A 14653-nucleotide genomic window follows, 5' to 3' on the forward strand; every position below is an offset into this window, starting at 1 on the left:
CAAGAAGGGCAAGTTCAGCCAGAGCTCAGAGGGAGTTGGATGTCATGCTGTAGCCAGAGAGACATTAGAGATCCAAAGCAGCCCAGAGGTCTGTACTTTCCTCCCCACTGGGGCATGGAAGAGATGGGGTCTCTCTCTGCAGTGAAATACAAAACTGAAAGGGGTGTGCTTGTACTTGGAACAGAGGTTACAGCATACAACTGGTGAAAGAAAAGTCACTTCAGCACCCAGAGCAGCCCTGGTGCTTTGGGTCACTCCATATCACATGTGTCCTGGTGTTCAGAGAGTTGGACAGACCTCCAGGCAGGCTCAGCCTCTGCCAGGAGAGGCTGCATGGCCCTGCTGGCCTGAGGCCCTGGGCCAGCAGCCAGACACCACAAGTGCAGGGGAGCTGGTTGAGAGGGGAGGGCACCCATGGGATTTCCAGCTAGGTGAGCTCCAATTCGAGAGCAATGGAAGCCTGGGTTACCAGGCACAGTGGGTTTAGTGCTACCCAAACAACAATGCATCCACTAGAATTATTTACTCATCTCCTGCTGTGGGATGGATTGGGAGCAGGGCAAAACAGGCTCAAAACTTTAAAGGGTATAAAGAAAACTTTATTACCAGAATCAAAAGAAAAATATAAAAAGAAAACGAGAATAAACCTTCAGAACACTCCTCCTCCCCCCACATCCTCTTTTCTTTCCCACTGAAAATGTAAAGAGACAAAATTTGGGACTTTCAGTCAGTTTGTCACCTCTAAAACAGTCTTTCTTCAGTTCTCTTAGGGAGAGGAGTCTCTCTTGCCATGCCATGGAGACTTCTCCACAAGAAACAGTTCTCTCATGGTTTTTCATTTCCGTAGATAGCAACCGCCTGGAAATTTGCAATCATGAAGTCCCTCCTATCTCTTGCAGTCTTCCCACAGGTGTGTTCATGGGCCATGTCAACTTATAGGGTACTATATTAAGGATGAGCATCTCTAATATAAAAGCAAAAATTCTTTTCATCCATCTCTGGGAATGGAGGTTTTCTTCTTTCTGCTCCTGGGCAAGGTTTCTCCTCTCTCTCATCTCTCTCTGTTCAAGCTTCTCATTGGATTGCAGCAGCTGCAACATCTGCTTATTTCAACACGAATGCTTCTGCTCATGGCTGTGGTTAGAATGCTACATTGCTACATTCCTCCCAACGCATTCCATGAATTACAGGGGAAAAACAAAGTCTGATATATCAAATATATCTTCACCATAGCCTTACAAAAGAATTTCAGCCCAAAACTAAGGCGTCTCCTCAATCCCCTCCCATCTAGAGTTTGACTCCTTCACTGACCTCAGTGTCCCATGTCGTTTTCTCTACGTGTCTTCACCCTTTCCTTTTCCTGATTTGGGGGAGAACCGGAGTTTGTAGGTCCATCAGTCCTCATGCTTAATCAATTGAAACAGTTTTTCTAGAGCTCTGCAGTGCTGAAAGGTTGATCTCATCCAGGCCCTACAGCAGAGAGATCGCTCGCTGTGCCTCTCACTGCTGATTACGTGGTCTCTGCCGACACTGTGTGAGCCGTGCCGGCCGCTGGCTCTACTCAGTGCTTTTCTTCACACGGAGCACCAAAACCAGGAAAAGCTGCTACTGCCATTTTTGTCCTTCTGTCCACAGCATGGCTGGCTAAAAGCAGCTAAGCAAACAAAGTTCATTGCGAGCCATGCTGAGGAGCCACGGCCATGCGCGGCTGTCCTGGTCGTGCCGATTTTGGCCGCGCAGTCCCGGCTCGGGGTGACAGCGGCCACTCCCTGGCTCTCCTGGCCTTGGGGCTGCACCCAGTGCCAACTGTGGGTCAATCCCAGCGCTGGTCCTGGTCTCATCGTTGCACCCAGCCTTGGGACGGTCCCCAGCGGCACAGCCTGGGGAAGCCCCTGGCAAAAAAGGACCAACAGGCTCTGCCAGGAAGGGGCCCCAGCTGCCTCACTGGCACAGGGCCCGGCGGCTTCCCGGGAAGGGGCCAGTGCCACAGCAGTGCCCGGCGCGGCCCAGCCCAGCCAGGCAACTGCTCAAACAGCGAAAGCCAAGAGAGCTTCGCGGGCCTGGGTTTGTTCGTTTTTAAACCCGCTTTTCCGCAGAGGTGTGTGCAACTCTTCTTGAGTGGCTTATCCAGATGTCAATCTTCACAACCAGCCAGCTGATTGGCTCTGCCGCCCCACAGGGACCCGCCCCTGCGGCCGGTGGGCTCCTGCCCGACGGAACCCGGCCTGTGTTAGGGCAGGACCCAGGTAAGGCCCCGCCTGCCCTGCTGAGAGAATCTGGCAATGCTCTGCTGCAAACACCTAATGGCTTCCAGGGACAGGGAGAATGCTGAGGTGCATAGGAAATAAGAGACTTGTGGAACAATGAGGCTGCTTGGCCTGACTTTGTGGAGTGGCTGTGGGCCCAAAATCTGTGATTCCCCAGGGGACAGGGCCCTTGTTGGTTCCCACTGAGCTCGGGGTGGCTTTGACACAAAACAGATGTGCGGTCTGGGATGAGTGCACCTGATGGGAAATAGTGCCTGTCTCCCACACTGGTGTCCAGCCTGTTCACCAAACATACCGGCTCCATAGACAGTGAGTGGTGTTGCACTTTGAAGGGCAAAGAGGAGATCTCCTAACCCTGTCATCTCTGCTGTTGATGAGCGTGGCTGAGAACAACCCTACTTGCAGGGAGAGCCTTTCTCTGCTCTTCTCTTGTGCCCCCTAGGAAGAGAAGGGAATTTGGTCAATGACATTAAGGAATCCTGCAAATTCTACCTTAAAAAACCTACTTATATAGGGCCTGAAGGAAAGGAAGGTAGGAAAAAAACCCCTCTTTGGAGGCAGGGAGGCAGCTGAGCTCTGCTGTGGTGGGAGGTCAGCATGAGGAGATGGGCGGCAATGCTTCATGTCAAACCACCCTCAGCTGCTCCACCATGGCCTCATTGAATGCTCCCAGCCCAGCTGGTGGGTGGTACAGCCAGTCTGTAGTGGCTGGGAGGAGGCAGAGAGCCCAGCCCAACCTGCCAGAGGGACAGTTCTGACAGCCACCCAGCAAGGTGGGTGGGATGGGATGCAATATTCCTCTCCTGCAGCTGACAGCTAGGTGAGAAAAACCTTCCCTGGCCCACCACAGCCTAGTGCTGTGCCAGAAATGGGCATTAATTCTGGCCGTCACTCATGACTACCATGGGAGTGGCCCTAAGATTTACAGGGATCTGCCCCAAGGTGCCTTTGTGGCCAGCAGAGGATGGGGGGATGCAGAGGCAAGGGAGGGGATGGTGATGAATAGATGGAGGTGAGGGAGGCAAGTGGGGATGAAACAGATGGCTCTGGGGATGCAGTGCAGCCCTAGGAGAGAAGGAGCAGGCTCTTGGAGTCTGGCCCGGGCACCTCGGCCCCTGAGGAGAGCCCAGGCACACGTTTAACCTGGCTCCTGTTCAAGAACTGCTGTCAGGACTCAGATTAGCATGAAGGTTATTTTCAGTCAAATATTTCTACAGTCTCTCCTCCCTTACAGTGATTGAATTTCTTTTTTCCCATAGTGCTGTGGAAGAGAGGAGGAGAGGAACAAGGCAGGGCAGAAGGGGTGCCCGGGCTCCCTGTGTGAGAGAGCTGCTTTGTGTCCAGTCAGGACCACGTGGCCCCACCTTGCACAGAGGCCTGAGCCTTGCCTGGGCCAGGTGTGCCGAGCAGCTGTGAGGGGTGCAGGTATCCATCTCCTCAGTGAGAGGCAGATACCTGCAGTGATGGCCAAGCTGCTGGCCAGGACCTGCTGCTTCAAAGCTCTTTCTCAGGCTCCCAGATGCCCTTCTGGACTGGTGGCTGCCAGACCCTGGAGCCACGGGCCTCTCACTGCCTACATGCCTGAAGCTGTTGCCTTCCCCAGACCCAAGGACCACCAGGATTTGTACAAGCTGTCAGTGGAGCAGAGTGACATCTTCTGGGGAACACTGGGAAGGAGCCGGCTCACCTGGATCACCCCCTTCCACTCTGTCCAGGACTGCGACTTGTGCCAGGGCAGAGTCTCCTGGTTCCTGGGGGGGCAGCTGAATGTGACAGGTAAGGAAGGAGATGGACAAGGGATCATACCAAGTGCTTTCAGGTGCTTCCATGTGTGTGACTTCAGCCCTGGGAATGTATCAGCAGAGCACAGAGTTAAAGGTCTGGAGAGAGGGGGATCCCCAAAAGCTCCAGTTGGTCCTGCAGTGGCTATAGTGTAAGGTTGTGGCTGACCCTCAGGAAGCAGCTGGGTTTCATTGGAGAGGTCACAGCGGATTGGTGTGTGCTGGGAGCTGGGTTGCTCTCCCTCGGCCCCCGTGGATCCCACTGCAGTGCAGTAGCTCTGTCCTGCAGGACCATAGGCACTAAGCCTGAAACCCTGTGCATTCAGCAGGCAGGGTTGCTCTAGGTCATTCCTGCTCAGAAGAGGCAAGATGTATCTGTAGAAGGCAAAATACAGGAGAAATGAGCCATACTGTCACCACTGTAGTGGGAGCCTCTTCTGTGCACTGGGGATATTGGCTTAGGGTGTCTGTCAGAATAAGACACAGGGTGGTGACACTGTGTCCTGCTCACAGTGCTGTTGGTCCCTGTCTTCAAAATACAAGACAGACCTCTGAGAAAATCAGATATTATGTAATCTATTTGGGAACAAGAGCAGGAGTTATTTGCCTTTGGGATTTGACATCTTACTTTTTCTCCTTTTATATGCATTTCTTTCTCTCCTGGAAAACTACAAATGGTCAGGAGAAAAAAGTTGGTGTGCAAACTGGGGCTGCTGCATCATCCCATGACTTTAGCAGGTTTAAGGAAAACAGAGTGGAACAAGGCTTCTGAGGAAACTGCAGCTGCCAGCAATGTAGGAAACTACATGGAAGATCTGCAGCCAAATCCTCAGCTTACAATGTCCCTGGAAAGCCAGGAGCTGTGCACTCTGTATTTACCCTGGCTCTTTTCCATCTTGGATGAATGCACTCTGCAGCCTTCCATTTCAGAGCTTCCCTTTGTCGTACATTTGTTATTTAGGAGCACCACCACTAAAAACTGCCCTGGTTCACCCCGGAGGCAGCTGCAAGGCAGTGCTGGGTGGAGTGGCAGCTTAGTTAATGTTTGTCGGCACTCTGAGGGCACTCTGAGGGATGTGACCTCCAAAGGGACTTCAGGTGTTTTCTGCTCTGGACTGCATGAGGTCACAGGTAAGGAGGAAGCTGACATTGGGATTGGCAGGTATTGGACTGGTGAGGAGCATAACAGGCTTGGGATGGTGCTTGCTGTCTCCTGGCTGCTATCCACAAAGGTTGCCCAAGGCTAATGCTGAGAAGACTCACACACAGCCCTGACTTTGACCTGAAAATGGGACAGGCAGTGCTGGCTTTATGAAAGGTAAGAGGCACTGAGTGTTGCCCTGTCAATTATACTGGGTTTTCCTTTCCAGTGAATTGTCTGGACCGTCATGTCCATGTAGCCCCAGACAAAGTGGCTTTAATCTGGGAGAAGGATGAACCTGGAGAGGAGGTACGGGTGACATACAGGTCAGTAATCACCTCTCAATGTATCAGAGGCATGTGGTAGCATGCATGAACACTGCACAGGGCTGATCTGCTGATGTCTGTCATGTGAGGGAATGCAGCATCCCTTCACACAGATTCAGAGTATGGCAGCTGTTGGCTTGCTTTTGCTGGTCTGAAACTTCAGCCCTGATGAAATCTCCTGGGCCCTGAGGAGTCCCTGCCCAGCTGGGGAAGCAGATATAAGCCCCTTGGGGCAGCCCTGCAATGCCTGTACATAAGACACACAGGAAAGTCACATGTGTGCCTTCTCACCAGGGTTCCTGTTATTTAAACTTCTGGGTCAGTGGTCTGCAAGGAAGACAAGTTCACAGCTGCAAGTGCATTGAGAAATCCCACACTCATCCTCATGCCAGCAGTGCTGCTGCATTTGGCTCTCTGGGGTGGCTGCCTGTCCAGCCCTGCTAGGTTGGTCTGGGGCCTCCCACCTTCCAGCTTAAATTGTCTGCTCTCTGAATCACTGCCACAGAATTCACTTAAATCCCTCTGCACACCCAACAAGTCCCTCTGTCTTCTCTGACTTCAGGCCTCACACGACAAATATGGCCAGTGACTCCTGCCAATCCCTATGCATGGAGAGCCCTTCCATAAAATGACTCACTGACAGCCAAGCTGTGGTTTCTGGGAGGGACACTTCTTGAGAGAGGCATCTTTCTGCTCACTGCTTTCCTACAGCTGCTGTTCTTGCTTGACCTCAGCTTTAGTTAAGCATGGGACCCTGTTTTGGGGAAAGATATCTAACTTCTCACATGTAACCTCCAGATGTGCAGGGTAGTGTCACACTGGTTATGCAGGTTGGTAAAAAATGTGGAGGCTGTCATTGAGAAAGTCAGCTGAGGTGTTGTGGGTTTGCTGAGCCAGAGGAATTGCCAGTGGCTGCTGTTGTACAGAAATCATTCTAATTTATGTCTTTTCCATAAATAGCAGTCTATGTTAGAGACTCTCTTCTTTCCTTCCCACTGATTTTTGCAGCTCTCCCATGGTCTTCCAGAGTGAGGAGGGTTAGGGTATGTAGGGATATAAGCTGTGTCCTTGTGACTCTTTATGCATGCAGGTAAGATCTGCAGGAAAGCCTCTAACAGTGCCATTGCTTCTTTGGGCAGGGAGCTGCTGGAGCTGACGTGCCGCCTGGGAAATACCCTGAAACGGCAAGGGGTGAAGCAGGGTGACAGGGTGACAATCTACATGCCCCCGTGCCCACTGACAGTGGCCAGCATGCTGGCCTGTGCCCGCATCAGGGCCGTGCACGCTGTGGTGTTTGCTGGCTTCAGTGCAGAGTCTCTGGCGGACAGGATCAGGGATGGTAAGAGGCAGTAACAGTGACATATTCCCCGTGGGGGACAGTGCTGAGCTTGTTGGTTCAGCTGCTCAGGCGGCTCAGGGCTGTGGGGATGGCAAAGGTTTTCTGAGTGAGATTCCCTGGGCTCTCTGAGAGTATCCTGACATAATGTGTAGTCATGGAGCAGGTACTAGCAGCCCAATAAATGGCATGAGCTCACTAAATACATTCCAGCCCATGGGGTGAACAGGTTTTCTCTTTCATCCCTGGGACTGAAGGACTGGGATACATGTCTCCTGTAAGGAGATGCAACACAGGCAGAAATGAATGGAAAACCAAGATGCAAAGCTGCTGTATTTGTTAAGTGAAGACATGAGTACTAAGGCTGGGATACAGAGAGAGAGGTGAAAGGTCATGGCAGAGCCAAACTGCTCTGTGACTGGTGAGAGGGGCAGGGTTGCTTATGTGGCTCTTCTGTCTTCTGCAGCCCAGTCAGAGACAGTGATTACAGTGAACCAGGGGCTAAGAGGTGGCAAGATTATTGAGATGAAGAAGACAGTGGACCAGGCTGTGAAGCAGTGCTCTGGAGTGAAACGGGTTCTGGTTTCCATGAGGACCACCAGCAAGGTTCCCATGACAGCTCTAGATGTGCCCCTGGAGGAGGTGAGAGGCTGCCCAGCCATTCTGCCACTTCTCCTGGGCAAAGTGCTTGCTCTGGGTGCAGGGACACTGGGTGGAGAGGATCTCACCTGGCCATGGCAGTTTTGCTGGCATTAACAGAATTTGGGGACATTGTCCCATAGCAGCAGTGGCAGTCAGAGCTGCACACAAGTTCAGGACAGTCCCTGTAGCCATTAGAATGGCCATTGGTGTGCCTTCCCACATTACCAGCCCTGTATGCCAGGGGCAGGCAGTGCAAGCCAGAGCACATAGCAGGGTGGACAGGGGCCTAGAAACGCAAGAGACATGGGCTGCTACTTTGTAAATTGAGCCTTTGACTGCCACTACACTGTCACACACGGGTCTGCTGGCTGACCTGGCATGTGCCAATTATCCATAGCACACAGGGTGCTAGGCTGCCAGCACGGAGCACAACTTGTGAACAGGTGAGCCCCTGCCATGCATTTCTTCTGAAAGATGTTTGAAGGGAGCAGGGTGCTCTCTACAAATGCTCAGAGGGGAGGGAGACTTGGGAGAAAGGTGCACAAGCAGGTGTGGGGATGACACAAGGGAGGCTGTGAGACCCTGAGAGAACTGCTGTGCTCTTTCCTGCAGGAGATGATGAAGGAGGATGCATACTGTGAGCCTGCTGTCATGGACAGTGAAGACATGTTGTTTCTTCTCTACACATCAGGCAGCACTGGCAAACCCAAGGGCTTGGTTCATTCCCAGGCTGGTTACTTGCTGTTTGCTGCTCTCACACACAAGGTAATGGATCCCAGCCACAAAGTGCTCATGAGCCAGCAGTTCATAGGTAGTGCAGGGAAGACACATGCCCCTTGTTGCATTACAAGCTCAACTTTATCCAGTGCAAAGCCTCTGGGAAGCCCTCCAAGCCCCAGCAGACCACATCTGGCTACAGGTAGTGCTCCATAGCAGGGTCTCCCAAATACATACTGAGCTCTGAGCTACCTTCTTGGCTTTCTTCTTTCATTGTCCTACACTGTCCTAAACAGAGCTATTAGATAGGATACTCAGCCTTGCAAGAGTAATTTTATATTACTGGGTTAGGAGGAAAAAGCCAATTGGTTCCTAGAAACTGTGGCTTTTCCTAAGTGTAACCACCCCAGCTCAGGTGGGAGGTCAAAGGCAGTGCTTCTGGGAGGAGCACATGTGCAATACCTGTAAAAGCTGGTGAGTGCCCTCATGACAAAGGGTCTGTATCTGAAGAGTGTGGGTCATCTTCGGGAAGAGGAAAGCCTTTAACCACAACACGTGCCCAAATCAAACTTAGAACTGGATAAAAGGGCACTGAGCCCAGCACAGAGATGCCTTTGGCTGTAGGAATGGTTGGAAGGAGCATTCCTGTGACATAATATGAGGTTCCATGTAAGAGGGAGCTCTTACCTGAACAGCCCCTTAGCTTTGGATCTGGCTCTTCCTGAGTGTGACTGCAGTTCCAGTAGTGCCTCAGAGCACACACCCTGGGACAAAACAAGTTCAGGGCTGGCTGTTCTTCTCTGTTAGCCATGAGTGCTGAAGGCCATACCTCCTGGGGGTGTGCAGAGGCGTGGGAGCCCTTGGCTTTCCTGTGAACTAAACTGTGCCCAGTGTGATGGGTGACCCTCTCAAGACCCTCAGAGGTTTGCAGGAGCCAGGGCTGTCATTCCAGAATGGGCAGTGCGGGGGGTGAGCAGTGTGTGGCCATGTTAGCTCCCAGGAGCACTGAAAACCTGGACACAGGGCTGGCACACTCAGATCCCTCAGCTGGATGGGGCAGACTGCTGCTACCATAACTCACTGCTCCACTAAAAAGAGACAGAAGAACTAAGAGAAGTTTCCATCATGGCACCTCTGACCACTTGAAGCCCCGGAGTCCTCAGATGAAAGTCAGCAGGGAGCTGCAGGAAGAAGAGAGTGGGGTCTGAAACCACAGAAATCAGGGGAGACAGCAAGGAGTGATAGGCTAGTGGGAGAGTGGCCCCGAGGAAGCTTTACAGGCACTGAGTAAATGAAATGAAGAGTGCTTTAGGAAGCCGGTTGTGTTGCTGCCAATGTGACAGCACTCAGCTCTGCCCTGCACAGGGTAGCCATCATTCCTTCATGTTCCAGCCTTGCAGCCAAGGTTCTCTTGAGGAATAAATGGGGCAGTGGGAAGAAGAGCTTGTTTTGCTTTCTGCCTTCAGGCACATCACTGCACTCACCCAGCTGAGATGGAGAGATTCCAGCTCTTGTGGGCAGGCTGGGGTTGCTCTGGGCCAAGGCATCACATGGTCCCTCTGCTTGCTGCCTCACTGCTCCTGTGCTGGGCTCCTTGCTGAGCTCAGGGGGTTTGGAGTGTTTACTGTCCATCTGGAGTCCAGCAGCACCTACAGGAGGCTCATGGAGTCATCTACCACTTTGCCCTTGCCTACAACTCCTCTCCTTCCACATGGTCACAAGTACAGAGGCACCTTTCTTACCCAGAAGGTTCTGGGTATTACAGGATACTTGGATCAGCCTTGTCTAGATACCAGAAAAGGAAAGAAAAGCTGTATCTCTTACCATTGGAAAAGAGCAAATTTGTATGTGGGGTTTTTTTAAGTGTCTGTCTCCTGCATCTTCACAGCTTTGGTTTTTATTTAACTTCAAATTTATTTAACTAATTTTATTTTTTTCTGATTTTTTTTTAAAAAACTCTTTGCAGGAAGAAGGTGTCCCTGCAGGGGTGGTAGGAAGACAGAAGAACACAGTAATTTTAGGGCTGACAGAGAGTACACTGCTCCCTATTGTGCCCCCTGCAGGAATGCAGGCCCAGGTGAAACTCTCATTGCCTCTCTTTTCTTGCTCAGTACGTGTTCAACTACCAGGACAGGGACATCTTTGGCTGTGTGGCAGACATTGGCTGGATCACAGGACACACCTATGTGGTCTACGGCCCCCTCTGCAATGGTGGTACCACTGTCCTTTTTGAGAGCACTCCTGTCTACCCTAACCCTGGTGAGTGAGGTGACTCAGGGGAGCTGCAAGGGGAAGTCTTTTCCTCTGCTTAGGAAGCCACTGCTGCTTCTCCCGGGGTGGAGTTGTTAATCCCTCTCTTTCCCTGCAGAAGGAATGGTAGCAGAGCTAGGTGATGTGAAGAAAAAGGGGCTGATGCTCCTGAACTGCTTCCATCCTTCCCACCATACAATAAACTTGGCTAGGGGTCCTCGTGCTGCTGGAGAGCCTTTGCTCTCACCTCTTCTTTCTCTACCTTGGTGTTGGGCTGGGAGGACCTGTGTGGATGTTTAGTGGCCCTGTTTCCATTCCAGGCCGCTACTGGGAAACAGTGGAGAGGTTAAGAATTAACCAGTTCTATGGGGCACCCACGGCCATCCGCCTGCTCCTCAGGTACGGCAATGAATGGGTGAAGAAGTATGACCGCTCTTCTCTCAAAATGCTTGGCTCAGGTAAGTGCAGCAAAGTGGGCTGGGGCAGCAAATCCCTGGGCATCACATTGTGCCTCTTCACAATGTCCTGGGCTGACTATATGATGCTTTTATCCCCAATTGTCTTGTTCTGTTTATACTGAATAATAAGTTTTGCACCTTTAAGACTTGTTCCAGAGAGTGAAGGGGGGAGAGAAGAAGCGCACAGTTTGTTTTCAGACACTGCACTCACTCCTCCACATTCTTCTTCCTGGACTGTTGTTGTCTGCAGATGCACAGACAGTGGAACAGAGCTCTCCTTTGTTTTAGTTAGTTTTAGCTAGCTGAGACAAAGAAGTTCCCTGGACAGTGTTTTTTTTTCCCTTTGGACCTGCTCTGTTTAAACCTGCTCTGGTCTGAGGGTTTGCCAAGAGTAGCAGCACATGAGACCCCAGAGTCAGGAGGCTGCACTATTTCTGCTCTGCCCCATTGTTTTTCCCCTTGCAGTGGGGGAACCTATCAACAAGGAGGCGTGGGAATGGTACTTCCGTGTGGTCGGCGAGACACGATGCCCAGTAGTTGACACTTGGTGGCAAACTGGTGAGATGCATTGATTGCTTGTTCCAGCTTCTGCTCTCCCAGCCTTTGGGAGTGACCTGCTGCTTTTCTGGCCAAGTGATAGTGGTTGTTCCTGACAGTCTTGTATGAGCAAGGCTGTAAGGGCCCTTGAGCACCCAAACATACAACAGAAAAATGGCCTTTAAAGCTAACCTAGATAAACATGGGGATTTGAGGGTACATCTCAACAGATCCCTGCTGAACTAAATGAGCATAATCATGCTTCTGCAAAGTTCCTTCCCCAGTTCTCTGGCAAAGCCAGCCCCAGCCCGTGCAGTATGTAGTAAGGGACAGGGCAAAGGCTGTTGGCCAAGCAGTGCTACTTGGCATTCCTCTTATCCCTGACTTTGATGAGCCTTACAGTTTCTTTTCTTTCAGAAACAGGAGGCATCTGTATCTCACCCTGTCCTTCTAATCCTGGAGCTGAAATCCTTCCAGGCATGGCTATGAGACCCTTTTTTGGGATCAGCCCCTCCCTCTTGGATGACAAGGTATGTTTATAACCTGCAGTCCAGCTGCTGGCTCAGCCCCCTTTCCCCCAGGTGCTTGCTGTGTGTACTTGCCAGTGGGAGTGGAAATCTGTAAGCATCTCTTTCCTGCTCATCTCTGCTGGACAGCAACCTTCCTTACTGGAAAGGGACAAACAGGGAAGCTGTTCTTCCAGCTAGTGCAGAAGTTGAGTTGTTGTCCAGCTTGCACTGTCCTGACAGGAGAGGCTGTGTTTGGGCTCCCTGGCACATCTTTCCAGGAAGGACAGGGCTGGGCAGGGACAGCCAGTCTCCCTGGAGAGGCCTTGCATCCCACCATGGGAGGCATTTTGTTGCAGGCATATGCTGGGAGAGACTAAGCCTGTCCTGTTGAAGTGAGGCACACAGGACCCTCCTCACTGCCCTCCCTGATTTCCATCACAGCATAGTTAAACAGGCAGTACCTAAACATCCCAAGTATCTTCAGCCATGGTTACTAAAAGGTAACTATTTCACAGGGAAATGTCCTTCTGGAAAATGATGTCTCAGGAGCTCTTTGCATCTCACAAGCCTGGCCCGGTATGGCACGAACCATTTACAATGACCACAAGAGATTTCTGAAAACTTATTTGACTTCTTATCCAGGTACGGAAAACATGTGGCAAGACACTTGCACACGTTTGGTTGGGTATGGTTGGTTCCACTTGCTGGCTTTTTGTATGGGGCAGGATTCAGGAGAGCTCGTATTGCTCCTTTGTTCTTCCAGACTCTCCACAGTCCTGGAGCCTTTCATCTCCCCAGGTCTGATATCACAGCACTGCCCCTCACCAACCTTCCCAATTGGATCACACACTGTTTTAATTCAGTGGATTTGTCCTTCTGCCTCCAGTCCCCTTGAGCACAGACCTCTTGCTGCATCTCTTGCAAACCCTGTCAGCCTCTGTGACTCACCCAGAGCACTGAGCAAGCCCAAAAGTGTGTGTCTGTCTTGATGTAATGCGAAGAGAAGCAGCAAGACCACAGGCACCTGCACTGGAGCAAAGTGCCCCCAGCACATGGTGGTGAGACAGGCACAGCATTAGCCAGTACACTGCAGAATGAGGGTAGGAGCCTGATGATAGAACAGGACCAACACAGGCAGAAGACTAAGGAAGGTGGGCACATTTACCCTGAGCAGTTGAGGAAGAAGCAGAGTACATGGACCCTGAAGCCAACAGAGAGGAGGAAGGGAAATATAGCTGCTGAGCAGCTCACATGCTCCCTCCAACAAGTGACTATGGCATGGTTCTGGCTACTGCAGGATTTTTCTTCACTGGGGATGGTGTGTATCGTACCAGTGAGGGCTACTACCAGCTAACAGGACGGCTGGATGACATCATTAGCATCAGTGGACACCGGCTGGGCACTGCAGAGGTGGAGAATGTTGTGGTAAGAGATGTGGGTGGGACATAAAACCATCCAAACTAAAGCAGTCAGGGACAGGAGGAAAAGATCAGTGCTTGCAGACCTACTGAGGCAGGAAGGAAAAAGGGCAGAGGCCATCTGAGGTCCTTCCTTATTCCTCTACATTATTGTGGGCTGCAGCAGCCAAGTCAGGTCAGGGCAGCTCCAGGGGGCAGCCAGCCTGCCAAAAGCACTGAGTCAAAGCCCTGCCCTGTTCTCTTCCAGAATCACCATGTGGCAGTGGCAGAGTCTGCTGTCATTGGCTACCCACATGAGATCAAGGGAGAAGGTAAGATGCTTTATCTCCTGCCCCAAAACATCTCCTGGGGCTATGGCACTGCAGTGGGAAGTGGGACCGGTAGCAGTGCTGTGTCCACACCATACACCATGTTAGTGGGGATCTCAGCACATCCATCACAACCTGCACCTGCTCACCAACCAGCTAGGCTTGGCCTCAGGTGGCAGCAGCATAGGGTGGCAGCAGCAGTGCTTCTGTGTGGCCAAAAGCACGTGGTTTTGGCTACAGAGCATCCCCTGAGGCTACCAGCAGAGAGGGGCTCTCCTGGCACTAGGTCCAGGCAGGTCTCAGGGGCATGGTGTGCACCATGCTCAGTGACCTGGTGGTCCTCCTGCCAGGAGCCTATGTGTTTGTTGTGCTGAAGGAGAAGGCCGGTGACTACACACAGGAGAATCTTGCTGCTGAGCTGCAGGAGCTCATCTCAAAGAAGATTGCTAAGTATGCAGCTCCAGATTATGTTCAGGTAACACAAGCAAACTGGTCTAACACCCACACTGGCAGATTGGCTGAGCCCTTTCTCTCAGCCTTGACTCTGCTCCTCCCCATCACAGGTCACACACCGGCTGCCCAAGACACGCTCAGGGAAAATTATGCGTCGGGTGCTACGGAAAATTGTGGAGGACAAGGCCAGTGAGCTTGGGGACCTAACCACCTTGGATGACCATGAGGCTGTGCAGCAGATCATAGAGGGACACAAGCACCTTGTGGAACAGCAGAAGGGCCACTAGCTTGGCTCTGCCAGCAGCCACCTCCTCCTCCTTCACTGCAAAACCAGGGAAACATCCAGAAAAGCCACTAAGCAAGCGGTGGCCAGTAAGTTCTCAGATCACACCTCCATTCCAGTCTTGAAGTGACCTCTCCACAACACAAGAGACCCTCAAAACCTGTCTCCATACACCCATGTAGACAGAGGAGAGAACATGCCTCATCATAGGCAAAAGAGTAAGGGGA

The 14653-nt window shown here is 51.7% G+C and overlaps 1 protein-coding gene across 1 annotated transcript; it reads left to right on the top strand.

The window, feature by feature from the left end:
- The first annotated feature begins 3730 nt into the window (after positions 1 to 3730).
- LOC128936805 (acetyl-coenzyme A synthetase 2-like, mitochondrial) lies at positions 3731 to 14430 on the top strand. Its single transcript, XM_054276030.1, has 14 exons — positions 3731 to 4043; positions 5419 to 5515; positions 6655 to 6854; positions 7318 to 7493; positions 8106 to 8258; positions 10322 to 10469; positions 10781 to 10918; positions 11384 to 11476; positions 11873 to 11985; positions 12480 to 12606; positions 13262 to 13389; positions 13630 to 13693; positions 14041 to 14165; positions 14254 to 14430. The coding sequence occupies exons 1-14, from the start codon at positions 3731 to 3733 to the stop codon at positions 14428 to 14430; spliced, it is 2052 nt and encodes a 683-aa protein (XP_054132005.1).
- The last annotated feature ends 223 nt before the right edge of the window (positions 14431 to 14653 follow it).

The sequence above is a fragment of the Melozone crissalis genome, unplaced genomic scaffold (assembly GCF_028551555.1).
Source record: "Melozone crissalis strain CALT ecotype California unplaced genomic scaffold, PUWL_Pcris_2 ptg000018l_1, whole genome shotgun sequence".
Classification (NCBI taxonomy): Eukaryota; Metazoa; Chordata; class Aves; order Passeriformes; family Passerellidae; genus Melozone; species Melozone crissalis.

Excerpts from the sequence above, each read along its gene's own strand:
- LOC128936805 (XM_054276030.1), top strand. The coding sequence starts at position 3,731 with ATGGCCAAGCTGCTGGCCAGGACCTGCTGCTTCAAAGCTCTTTCTCAG. Across the intron at positions 4,044-5,418 it reads GGGGCAGCTGAATGTGACAG|TGAATTGTCTGGACCGTCAT; the intron begins GTAAGGAAGGAG and ends TTTCCTTTCCAG. Across the intron at positions 13,694-14,040 it reads ACATGAGATCAAGGGAGAAG|GAGCCTATGTGTTTGTTGTG; the intron begins GTAAGATGCTTT and ends TCCTCCTGCCAG.